The following is a 13,579-nucleotide window of genomic DNA, read 5'->3' on the forward strand; positions in this document are numbered from 1 at the left end:
AGTCCTCATGGAGTTGTATATTTAAATCTTACAGCTCAATAACCATTTGCAGCATGTTTGGGTTTTGGAGTTTGTTGTCATTCGTGCTCTTTCAGTTGAAGAGGGAGATATTTTATTGTTGCTTTTTTTTCTTTTTCTTCTTAGGACTGTATGATGGTGGGTCTACATACATGTGGCGATCTTGCTGCAAATACACTACGAATTTTTACTGCCAAGCCTGAAATCAAAGCAGTTTGCAGTGTAGGCTGCTGTTACCATCTGTTGTCAGAACAGTTTGAAAACCAAGAAGGTAACTCTTCTGAGCTTAACTTGTGGCTGCCAGTTTGCATATTGAGAGTATTATACCTTTTAATTAATAACCTCCTTGTGTTTGTTCCTTTCCAGTGGCTTATTTAGTACTGGTTTTAATTACATTATGTGGGTCATTCACTCCCGGATGCCCTGTAGCTTTTCTGTTATGCCAATATTCCTAATATGCTTACTGAAATTAGGGACATTAATGCAGAATGTTTTTATGTGGTTATGAATACAGCTGGTTTTATTCCATTACTTCACTTGTAAAATGTGGAGGCTTTTTTAGTCCAATATGTTTTCATCCCTTTGAAATATTTTGTACCAGATTTTGCCCTTGGCTGTCTGCATGCAACATCCATTTATGTTGAGTTGTACATATACAACTATGAGCAGAATTAAGTCCTTGTAATGTAAGTTATTACTCCAAAAAACACTCATCTGGGGCATTGCCAGTTTAGAACGTTATGGAACAGTACATATATAGCTGTTTTTCCTGGGGATACAACCAGAAGATTATTTGGGGATTCACACTACAGGCAAATTTTCTTTCAAATGTGGGGTTTTTTTCATTTTTGTTAGAAAGTTGGTATCTTTGCTTGAAAGGTAAATTCTGGATAATGAAAAACGTTAAGTAGCTGGCTTTCCTAAGACAAGTGGTATGTAGCTGAGCTGTCTAAATGACCATCTGCTGAAGTCCTAGAACCTGATCATCATATCAATCAAATCTGAGAGAGGGGTGGATTGGCGAAGTTTATTTCAGCTTTTTCAGGGAACTTCACAGACAGAAAGGCAGGTGGAACCCAGCTGCAGCTCTTTAACAGTTGGCTGCTCAGGCAGCTAAGGCACGGCTCCAGGCTGACCATGACACATGCTAGCTCTTGGTTGCTTTAATGATCTTTTCATGTTTTTATCTTGCTCTGCAACAATTTTAAGAGTTTTTGCAGTGTATTAATTTCAGTTATTTCACAATACTTCAGATCACCTCAAAAACAAAGAAAAAGAAAATACAATCAAAAGTTCTAAGTTATGGAAATGTGATTATTAGTAAAAAACATACAATTCCTTTTACATCAGAGTTTTAAAAAATGACGAACTTTTCAGGCACTTGTCATTAAGTTTGTGTGCCTGAAGCATTTGGTTGTTTCTTATTATTGCAAAGAGGACATGACTTCCTGTTCTAGCTGTAGGATTACTTTTTCCAGACCAGTGCATAAGGCTTTGCTAAATTATTGTTACTCAGACACCACCAAAGGATCAGATGTGATAACCTATTTTAAGTGCAAACAAACAGATGTACATGCACAGTGGTAGGAGATACTGTAGTTTCACAGCAGTATGGAAATGAAGCCAAATTGCATGTTGGAATTTCTAGCTGTTTGATTTTTCTCAGCTTGAAGGATAAAAATTATTCTCAAAGAAGAACCTTTGGGCAGAATAAAAGGAAATTACAGTATTCTTTTTCTGGGAAAGAACGCATAAGTAGTTCCAGTGATGCTCAAAAAATTTGATTTTTTTTTTTTTTTTTTTTTTTACTATTACTATGAGGGTATATATTCTAAAATCTATAATGCTGTTGTATTCCCCTGGAAAAGTCTTCTGCTATATGGTTTGTTCTTAAATGCACAGTGGAGGTATAAGAGCGCAAGGACCGGCAATATCTAAAAGTTAAAATTTCTTAAAAGGGAAAATGGGAAAGAATTAGGACTACAGCTTATGTGTATACTTCCTATGCATGGATTTCAAACTGACAAAGCATTGTAGAGGATGCTTGAGGGCTCTGTAACTAATCGGATGGTATGTATCCAACAATTCACTTGTACAAGAAAGTAAACTAATTCCTCTTCTAGCTGTCTGAGGCAAGTGAATATTGGTACTGCTTCCAAAATGGTCCAAATCATAGAATCGTGATGAAATAATTTAACTTGGAAGTGGCTTCTGGAGGTCATCTGGTCCAGATCACGGCGCAAGGCAGGGCCAGCTTAGATCAGGTTGTTCAGGGCCTTGTCCAGCCGTGTTTTGAATATCTCCAAGGGCAGCGATTCAGCAGCCCATTCCAATGTTTGCACTCATAGTGAAGTTTTTTTCTCATATCCGTTCAGAATTCGCAGCTTTTGTGCATTATCTATTGTCTTTTCATTGTGCACTTCCAAGAATAGTCTGGCTTAATCTTTTCTGTTCCCTTTCCTTTAGGTAGTTGAAGACAGCAGTTAGATCCCTCCTTGACCTTCTCTGCAGCCCTGTAGTCCTCTTGCCACCACTGAACTCATTCCAGTAAGTCAGTGTGGTGGGCTGGAGAGCCCAAAGAAGCACTCTAGATATTCTCACACTTACAAGTGCTAAAAAGGGGGAATAATCACATCCCTTAACCTGCAGGCTTCACTGTTAAGCTTCACAGTCCTATCAATTTTCTGCCGACCTTAGAGTCCAGCTGTTTGAGTCATATCTTTCCAATTTGTCTATAAAGGTACTAAGGAAACCTTGCTGAAAGCCTCGCTAAAGTCAAGGTAAACTGACTGTGCTCTCCCCTAGTTCATGGAGCACTGAGTTCATGGAGTTCACTGCATCAAAGAAGGCAATAAAGTTTGTCAGTCCCTGGTAAATTCCTGCCAGCTATTCTCAATCTCCTTCTTGTTCTTCATGGGCCTGGGCATGGTTTCCAGGAAAATTTACTCCATAAGCTTGTTGAGAACTGAGGTTAGACTGAAGATGGGTGTGATCTTTGCCTTTTTCCTGTCATCAGGAACTTCCCTTGATGGAGGTGACCTTTCAAAGATGATAAAGAGTGCGGCCTTCGGGTGACACCAACCAGTTGCCTCAGTTTCCTGAAATGCATCCCACCTGGCCACGTGCACTTGTGACTTGTGTATTTCCAGTTTGCTGTGTGGTCCCTGAGCCAATATAATCTCTACCGTAGGTAGTCCTTCACTTGCCCAGGCTCTGATACCAAGCTCAGGGAAGCTACTGCCTAATCCAGGCATCAGCCAGAGATTGCAGAGACCTGTGGAAGCCTTATGAGGAGAGACTAGTTTGAGTATTAGGATGCAGTCTTAGAGCTAAATCTCTGCAGTGATGGATAGTAGATCGTCCTAAGAAGCAGAGAGAATTGGGCAGAATTTTCTGCCACACAGGAAATCACTTACTTGTTTGAAATCAGTCCAGTAAGCAAGGGTTTGCCTGTGAGGACACACTCTGTTATAAAGCATTCTATACTTATTTTAACTTGACTTAGTAGCTTTGAGGCTTTAAAGTTTTACAAATGTGTTTTAAAAATGTCATTGCTCTATTTTATATTTATATTTATATTATTTTTTTTCCCAGTTTAAAAGCTTTTTTATTTTCTTGAGGTGCACACCCTTAAGGACAAGGTTAAGGCAAGTGCATGTCAAAGCTCTTTCCCCCAGAGTAGCACATTCTCCATCTTCGCTGCTGCTTTAATGTAAATGCAGATGGTTGTTCTCATAAGCCCAGTTGAAGCAGATGTGCCAGCTCACAGAAAAGCTGCTGTGGACTGATGGTTGCCATCACTTGAGATGGCTGGGCTGTATGTTTTTTGGCAGTTAAGTTTTATTTAATACCAAGATCAATCTTGTTTGAGGCCAGTGTAAAATTGCTTTCCCACTTCTTATTAACTGGAATTAACTGATACTCACGGGAAGAAATTTTACCTGTTTTGATGCCTAACGTAGTGTTTATAAGTCTGAGGTGGTGAGTTGACAAAATATCAACAAAATGTTACTATGCTATTTTTGGCGGGCTATTGAATAACCTTGGTTATCGCAAGTTTGGGTTGTTTGTCTCTAAGAAGCTGACTACAGGGAATAATGCCTTACATTCCTCATATATTCTAAAAAGGGTAAAGATATTGCAAGATTGCCTGATTCAGTTTGCCATTGGACCCACTGTGAATACTTTGGGAGCATTTCTGATGAAATCAGGTGCCAGTAGTCACAGTCTTGAATATTGCAATCAGTATACAGTGTCCTTCTATGTGTCTATAAATAAGCTAAATTCGTCTGGAAATTTTTGTCATGGGACTACATTTCCAATTATGCTGGGAATAATTTTGAACTCTTAGGATCATGAAAGCCTTTGTTTTGATTTATTAGTAACTACAACAACCAAGAGGTGCTGTGTAATGTCAATTTCAATTCAATTAAAAAAAGTTGAAGCCAGTGACTTTTAACACCTGTCTTTAAATTTCACTGCTGTTATAAGCAGTACCAAATACTAAATTTCAGTTAATAAGGAATATTATGACAGCTCTTGGAAAATTCTAAGCGGTTTTACTTTGGCTTTCTCTAAGGAGAATTGGCTGTTTATACAGAGATTCTTCTATGGATAAAATGCACTTAGCCATTAGTATAATTGATTCCTTTGGGGTTTTTCTTCACTGTTACTGCATCGGGTAGTCAATTACATCAGAGTAGTAAGGATTTTACTATTTATTAGAGACTTTTTACATAAACCTATTTACATAGCAAACCATTGTGGCAGTTTTTCTGGAAAAAAATCAGTTTGCTAATGATTTTTAGGTTAAAAACAAACTCTGTGCCTCTGTTCAGGAGCTATTCTTAGGATTTGGGAGAGCTTTTTATCTTACATTCGTCTAATACATTTCTGGAGCAATGCACCAGGTGGACTATGATGATCCCTTAACAGACAGTAACTGCAAATTTAAGATATTTCAAAAAGACTTGACTTTCCTTAAAAGGATGTGTTTATGTATTCTAATTCTTTTCCTTTCCTCCTCTGTACCACCAAACACATCAGTACCAGTCTAGAAACCAGTGAAATTCTTCAAAATGATATCCTCTGTTTTCAGAAAAAAACACATGAACATTACTATTGCTAAAGAGCTACTTATTTATAAGTATTTCATGATTTGAAATAAGACAAAGGTGTAGTTCTATAGGTAGTTTCAATGATAGCTGTCTGATAGAAACCCTTTTTGAGGTTAGCTTGAGTACTGCAAATCGTGAACTCCAGCTTTTGTAAGGATTTCCAGTGTCAGGTCACTGCTTTAAGACGAAGATACATGCTGGGCAGAGTTGTTCTAGAGCCAGCCTGGGAGCCGTGGAGAGCAGCTTCTTGTTAAGGCACTCTGGAAGAAGTCAGCAAACCTTTTGCAGAAGAGTAAGAGCCTTGGACTCTCAAGTTATGTAAATGCAAACTTTGACTGCATTTGTTAAGCTCTAACTTTTAAAAGCTAGTGAACATAATTAAAGGAACTGAAAAGGATGCAAAGGGTAGTCAAAGTTCACATACAGAATTTTATCAGATTTGTGAAAGCCGAAAAGGCCTTGAATAAGGTGGATTCAGCAGACAAAAACTTCAAAACTGAATTTTCTAAAGGGCTCCTTACACAAACAATGGCTTCATATCACTCCGTTCCATTGAAATATGGAAAGATTAGTTACTGGTTTAGAAGTATTAGAGTACAGATGATTTATGTGTGACCTAGGTGTATTTTCAAAGATATTCCACAGCCAATGTCTTAAAATAGCTATCACTGATACCATGGCAACACAGGAAAACACATCCAAGCAAAAGATCAAAAAGCTTGCTTTCCTTTCCAAGGCATCTTTAGATATTGCTGCACAGGGCATATTTCCATGAATTTGTGACAGAGCTAACTAGTCACTACAACCCAGATGTTTCCTATCAAAATTGATCCTGAAAAAATACGAAACTTGAAAAAATATTAACTAGGTAAGTATTACAGATGTTAAATGACAACATTACCTATTTCAGTTATTAAAGTATTTTTCATTAATAAATGTAGCAAAAATATATTAAAACCTGAAACTATCTTACATTTGTAATTGTGTGTGTACACAGTAAGAGATTACAATTGAGAAAGCCAAAGTTTCTATAATGCGCAGTAACTGAAGCATACGCTAGGTTTGGGTTTTGATGATGACAACTGATTCTGTTTCCTGAAGTGGAAGAATATTTTTCTTCCTCCTCTGCTCCCCACTCCCCCCCAGAAAAATCCTGTTTAGTGATGGGATTTTTAGGAAAAATACAAACTCAAGGAAATTTGAAGTCTTTGGCCAAGGAAGATTTAGTCTTTCCCATGGAGGAAAAAGGCAGTTTAAGTAGTTCCTCTCTGTTTGGAATCCTAGAAGTAGACTCAGATACTATGATGTCGTGGAAGACAGATGCTATGGGAGACCTGAAGCAGGTTGGGTTATTTGTGTTTCAATACTGCCTCGACTGACTTTGGCAGTGTATACAAACAGACAAAGTAGGCTGTGCGTGAAGGATTTTGATGAGGGTAATAAAAATTGCTTTCACTGAAAATTCTCAAGGGAAGGAAAAATGACATTTAATTCCATTTAAGTACAGTCTCAGAAGATGCTATCAAGAATTTTATGTCATTATTTGGAATTACTTATTCATCTTAAATAATCTTTACTCAATAATTATTCTGTCTTTGTCCTAGCACTGGAAAGTGCATGCAAGATTTTGGTCTCACTTTGTAGTATGAATCCTCTAGGATTTCAGAATCACTTAAGATAAATAATTTTCCCTTGGTTATGATCCAAGCTTAACACTTTTGAATACAGATTTGTTGTAACTTCATTAATATTAATGGAGGAGTGAAAAAGTTGGGTGACATAATTGCCATATTATTTTTATGATTGAAACACACTATGGAACAGGTCATCAATTAGTTTAAGCTGGCATAAATCCACCAAGATGGTCCCAACTTTAAAATAAGCACCAAACTGCCATTGTATTCATGATGTTTTATTAGAAACATCTTTAGCTGAGTTTTTCAAGGTACTTAAATACTTGAAATAGCTGAGAATTTTGCAGACTTCTGTCTCCACTGCTACAGGTAACGAGTGTCTGTAATTCTTTGCTTTGCTATCAAAGTACAATTTCATATGTTAATAATTAGCTTGCTTTCACACTGTCTGCTACTGTGGTAGACCTGAGAATATAGTTTTAATGTCTATATTACTTATGTCACATTCCCAGGCCTTTTTTTTTGACAGATGCAGCATCAGTATATGAAAGAAGACTAATTCATTTTTATATAAAATAAAATTTTGATAACAAAGTAGAATGAAGATACAAAATAAACATACGGCCTGGCTTCAGTACCCATAACAGAGACATGGAAGTCATGCAATCTGTTACCATCAAAGGTTCCTCTATTCCAGTATCTTGTCTTCCATAGAGACCAATAGCAGACATACAGAGAAGAGTATAAAATCATAGGGAGTACATAGCAATACTTCCCCCAAATAGTCTTGTTGCTTCCAGCATGTTTTTGCTCATTAACATCTTGGACCAAAGTGGTATATTTCCATTAAATAACCCTTGATGGATTTTCTTTCCTTGAATCCTTAAGGTTACTTTTGAACATATGTAAACTTTTAGCATCTATAGCATGCTAAAGTAAGGAATCAACTGCATGGTGTATGAAGAAGCATTTCCTTTTAATTGTTTGAGAACTGCTAACTGCATGGAGGTTTTTTATACCCCTTAGTTTTGGGTGTGAAAGCCAGTACACATCTGTCCCTATCTATTTTCTCCATCCCATTCATGATTTTGCAGATTTTTCACTCTCCTTTTATCCTTTATATCTCCTTTAGAGTTTTACAGCTTTGATTTTTTTTATTACTTGCTCCTGTTATTAAAATGTTCCTTACTTATGACAATCCTGTTTCTCTTCTCTCCACCTTTTTGAGTGGTATTACTTGTTATCTGAGGTGGGAAAAACAAATCCAAACACAGAATTCAAATTCAAGTGCAGCATGGATTTATATAGTAGCATAACAGTGTTTTCTGGTTTTTTTTCCTTAATAATTCTTGATGTATTTTCTTCCTTTTCTTAGTACTGGGCTGATCTTATTATCAAACTGTCAGCTCTCAGTTCATAACCATTGTATATTTAAGGTTAATATTTTTCCCAATTTGAATCACTTTCATCTACATTGACTTTTATATGCCATTTCATCTCTAATTTTTATTAGAAATGGCTCTGATTTATTACGCATAGGATCATCAGCAAACTTTGTCCTACTCTTCATTAACTTTTTCAGATCATTCGTGAATTTGATGAACAACCTGTTTTAGCACAAGTCTCCTTAGGCCTCTGCTGGTGATCTCTGTCCTCTGTGAAAAATGGTATTTTATTCCCATCCTTTGTTTCTGTCAATTACTTACCCATAGGAATACTTTTTATCTTGTTCTGTGTTTTGGTAGTTTCTGTAATGGTCTTGTTAAATGCCATTTGGAAACCCACTGTTATCTTTCTTGTCTAAGTGTTACTTGAAGCCTTCAAAAACAATTCCAATATGTTTGTGAGATATGACGTCCCTTTAAGAAAGTCACATTGACTGTTCCCAAATATGTTATATTTCCTCATATATCCAATGACCCTATTCTTTAAAATACTTTCTCTCCATATAAATGTGAGGCTTCCTGTTTGGAAGCTCCCTGGACCTTCCCTTGAGCTCTTCATAAGCATTAATATTACATCACCTGCTTTTCAGATCTCGAGAACCAAAGAGTTTTAATCAAGAAGTTGCACACTGCAGTTTGGCAATTTCAACCTGTTTTTAGTTTCTGGATGAATGCCATATGGCCTTGGCAAATTTTTGCTGTTTACAACTTCTGTTTTTCTCTAACTTCTTCAAGGGATCCTTCAATTTTAGATATTTCATCTGATGAGTTCCTTCTATGAAGCGGGACTGTGGCTTAAGAGCTGTATTTAGCTTTTCTTCCATGCTTTGTTTCCTTGTGCAATCCTTTATAGCTTTATCACAATGATAGTCCTATAAGTACTATCTATTTATAGGAAATTCTGTAGACACTCAGATATCTGCGAAAAGTCAAAGAGATTTGAGATTAAAGTTAAAGAACAATTGAGGTCTTTTCAAATTATTATCAAAGAACATACAGAATTATTTTTTACTTTTATAACCATTGAAAGAAAAAAGTTGTTTGCCTGTGCCAATTACACTACTGACCTAAGAAAGTTCTCTGTTAATAACCTTTCTTCTTCTGTCACTGTGCAGAACACAGTTAAATGGCTGGTGCTCTCTCAAGGAGATTCAGAATAATACCCTAACAATTTCATGCTCTGAAATGGAGTCAGAATATTTAGAACATAATAAAAGTTACATAGCTGAGAAGAAAAAAAACTTCACTTTTTTTATAATGACTATTATTGAGATCAAGTGCAAAAAGAGTAATTATACTGAGAGCAGAAGAATTACTAAAGCTATAAATCCTTGGTAAGCAAGATTAATCTCCTGTTTGGTTGGTAGTATTTATAACACTGTTGAGGCACAATGTCGCTGTATATTTTCTGCTGGTCTGAATAGGGTAATTCCTTCCCTGACTTCTGTGCGTAGTGACAGCCTTTGTTTGTCAAGAGCAGAGAGCTTATAGTATGTGAACTAATGCCTGTTTCTCCAGCAGTTATTAAGGACTCTAACATGAATTCTCTGGAAACAAAATATCATGAAAATGATGAACGACACATGTTCAATATACCACTTATTTCAGTAACATCTGCCAGAACATAATAATAGTTTTTGAAAAAACAAAGTATCAAATAATTGTCTATTGACCTTTTTTGAAACAGAAAAAAAATGGTTTGTTTCAACATAAAATCTCTTGCATTGTGCATTTTATACCAAACTAGGCAAATAACCATTGTCATATTTGACAAGGGAGAACAAAGAAAAGATCTTTCAAAGGGACATAAGACAGAAAAAGCTTTATTTTGAAAGCAAAGGCCATTTTCAAATACAGAACTTCAGAAAACTTTTTCCCATCTGGAAATATAGTTTCTGGGAAGTAATTTAATGTATCTTCCACAGTTTCAGTGACGATGATTGATTTTTATAATTCTTAGGATATTGCCTTTTTACACATCTCTGTAGCATAATGTCAACATAAATATACAATTGAACATGTTCTAATCCGTCAGTCTACAGCATATAAGTAGGCTACACAATTTGTAGTATTTGAATGACTTCAGCAGGGTTCCTTTTAAGCATAATATTCTGTACTGAGTATTGCAATTTCAGGGCCTTGGTGAGAAAAATCTAATGTACAGTGCGACCTCTGAGTGTTAATTCCAACTTGAATGTTACAGGGTTTGTCGTGCAGAAGACTTCTGATGTATTATAATAATGTTATATCCACTCCTGCAGTTCTTACATAGGCATATCTCATGGTTGTTACAGAAGACCTATTTCCACTGAGATATTACATAAATTTGCCAGCTAATGATGACTGGGATGAGGAGAATTAGAAGTAGGAGGTATAAAATATAGTTCCATTAATGTTACTGGTTATATTAAAAGATATATAAGGATAGCTACATATTGTGTCTATGCATATACTATACCTCTTTCTCCTACTTTGCAAATGGGATTTGTCTGATTTAGAATATAAATTCTTTTAGTTTTTTAAATTTGTGTCACGCCTTGCTAACTGAGTGCTATGAGAGATGTCCAGTAGTATGAAAAGGTGGTAATTGGCTTCAGTGGGAGTTTTCTCTCAGTGAAAGAAGTAGACAAGTCTAGTGTATAAAACAGCCTTTGACGGTGTTGAAATTCATCTCCCTTTTGTCTGGAGTTTATTAAAAGCAACTGCAGGATATTCCATTGTCCAGTCTAGGAAAATAAGTTTTTATACGTAAGAAAATTGAGAAAAATATTTGATCACAGTATAAAGAGTTTATATAAAAATACTCTTCCTTTAGCATATATGTTTTTAGGGCAGTTTATGGATTTTGTATCCTATAACTCCATTTTATTTTTGCACTAAAGAGAATTTATACATTTACCATGTTTACCAGTAAAGATGAGGTTTTTTCCAGGTAATTTAACTTAAAAATTAGGGGTAATTTTTCTTTTCAGTTAATACAGTTGTAATTAGAACTTTGCAAAAATGTAAAATTTTTAATATTGTAGTTACAATTGACGTACCAGAATATAATGTTCTTTTTACTAGTAAATATTTTGGTTTCTGCATTTGGAAAATGACTATTGTCTCTTGAATCATAGAAGTGGAAATGGCATAGTATTTAATGCACTGTATACATGTCCAAATCAAAGGCCAATGTGCAAATCAAATCTTATTCCCTGGGTGTTTGCGTTGGAGTTCCATGTTTCTGTTGTTGATTTTTAATATGACTGGTGCTAAGTTCCTAGAAGTAGGTAACACGTCTAAAAAGCAATATTTTAATACAGCGTTAGCAACAAATTTATTTTAATTTCCTGTCGCAGCTACTAACCTCAACTTTTATGGCAGTTCCTGGGTTTGTTGGTAGTAGTAGAAGGGACTCTGTTTTCTCCGGGGAGACCAGGCTGCTTCTTCACTGAGCTACTTCTGAGCCTGAGCTTGTCGTCTCCATCCTCACTCCGCTTCTCTGATTTGCTTGACTGTAAGTCGTCCAGGGCCTTCCGAGCAGCAGCAAGTCCAGAAGGATGGGGCTCCCTCCCTCCCTTGCTGTGGCCCCAACTGAAATGCCGGTGCTGGCGTAAAACTGTCAGGAACCATTCATTCGTCTTTCGCTTGGTGGTGCCCTGCAAGGTTTCCTTTTAGTTTTCAGTAATGTGTTTCTATTATTAATCACGTGTTATTGTCTTCAGAGTGATAGACAGAAAAATCCCTCTCTCTATAAAGAACATTTTAATAAAAATATTTTTGAAGAATCTGATTAGTTAAAAAAAAAGGAGAACAAAAAGAACTAGTGTGGTCAGCAGGAGCAGGGAGGTGATCATCCCCCTGTACTTGGCGCTGGTGAGGTGACACCTCAAGTCCTGTGTTCAGTTTTGGGCCCCTCACTACAGGAAAGACATTGAGGTGCTGGAATGTGTCCAGAGAAGGGCAACGGAGCTGGTGAGGGGTCTAGAGTGCAAGTCCTATGAGGAGCGGCTGAGGGACCTGGGGTTGTTCAGCCTGGAGAAGAGGAGGCTGGGGGGAGACCTGATCGCTCTCTACAACTGCCTGAAAGGAGGTTGGAGCCAAGTGGGTGCTGGTCTTCTATCAAGTAACAAGTGATAGGACGAGAGGAAGCAGCCTCCACTTGCACCAGGGGAGGTTTAAATTGGACATCAGGAAAAATTTCTTCACCGAAAGGGCTGTCAAGCACTGGAACAGGCTGCCCAGGGAAGTGGTTGAGTCACCATCCCTGGAGGTATTTAAAAGACGTGTAGATGTGGCCCTTAGGGACATGGTTTAGTGGTGGACTTGGCAGTGTTAGGTTTAAGGTTGGACTCGATGATTTTAAAGCTCTTTTCCAACCTAAAAATTCTGTGGTTCTATGATGAAACTGAGATCAAAAAATTGAAGAGAAGAAGGGAAATTAATTTAAATTTATAATGCCATTTACAGTTCTCAAATGTGCCCTGCTTTTCTTTTTATTTTTCTTTAGCTTTACACTTCTAGGAATGCTGGCTATATTCCTTGGAAGAAGGAAGGCTCTAGTTAGACAGAAGGAGATCCTGCCAAGACTTTTTAGATCACAGCTTTTTATATGGGTAAAGATGCAATTTGGCCATTTACTGTACACTCTTAAGGATACATTGATTTTCTAACAACTTCAAATACTAAAACAGGAATGGTGAGACAGAGGATAATTAGGAACAAGGGGAAAGGGAATAATTATAGCTTTTTTTTATCTGACCGTCAGTATGTCAGGAACTACCCAAGCAAGGACATGATTCCTATGGTTGTTATCTCTCAGGTATTGCTCTTTGAATTAAATAGCTGAAGAGCAGATCTTAGTGCCAGCCTTGCAGATTCAGCCATGTACAGGTTTTAGGTGCCATGTCATGTTACTCTTATCTGTTTGTCTTTGGCGAGAATCCCAAAGCATTGTTAGCCAACAGGTATATGATTAATATAGAGATTTTTCAATGTGCTTGGCAGTCCTTGCACAATTACCTCACACTGACAGCTGTGTCTGATCTTCAGTCAGTTGTGCTTTTTCTGTACAATTGGCACTCCTTTTATTTTTGCCTTGAGTATTCTCTAGCTGCCCAGGAGTGGTTCAAAATGGAGCCTTTGCATAGTCTTGCATTTCTTTTATTTTCATCTTTGTTTTCCTTTTTCTTTTGTGATCACAGAAGGAGAGCATAGACACTCAAGTGCACTGGATGTGAATAATGTACAGTACAAAAATGCAACTGAAGTTAATTAATAAGTGTCTGAACTCCAGGTTTCTCATGCTTTGAAATTGAGAAAATGAAAAAAAAAAATCAATAAAACCTTTGAAAAACAGCTCACTGAATCAGTGGGGGTTATC

The 13,579-nt window shown here is 36.8% G+C and overlaps 1 protein-coding gene across 1 annotated transcript in view; it reads left to right on the forward strand.

Annotated features, from left to right (window-relative positions):
• The window catches only part of METTL25 (methyltransferase like 25), a 62,794-nt gene that overhangs the window by 20,775 nt on the left and 28,440 nt on the right, over window positions 1-13,579 (forward strand). Inside the window, exon 5 of the mRNA XM_010561833.1 lies at window positions 145-289. Within this exon, the coding sequence (XP_010560135.1) occupies window positions 145-289 (145 nt within the window). The remainder of the gene's footprint in view (window positions 1-144; window positions 290-13,579) is intronic.

Source organism: Haliaeetus leucocephalus, unplaced genomic scaffold, assembly GCF_000737465.1.
Source record: "Haliaeetus leucocephalus isolate CR32 unplaced genomic scaffold, Haliaeetus_leucocephalus-4.0 Scaffold151, whole genome shotgun sequence".
NCBI classification, from domain to species: domain Eukaryota; kingdom Metazoa; phylum Chordata; class Aves; order Accipitriformes; family Accipitridae; genus Haliaeetus; species Haliaeetus leucocephalus.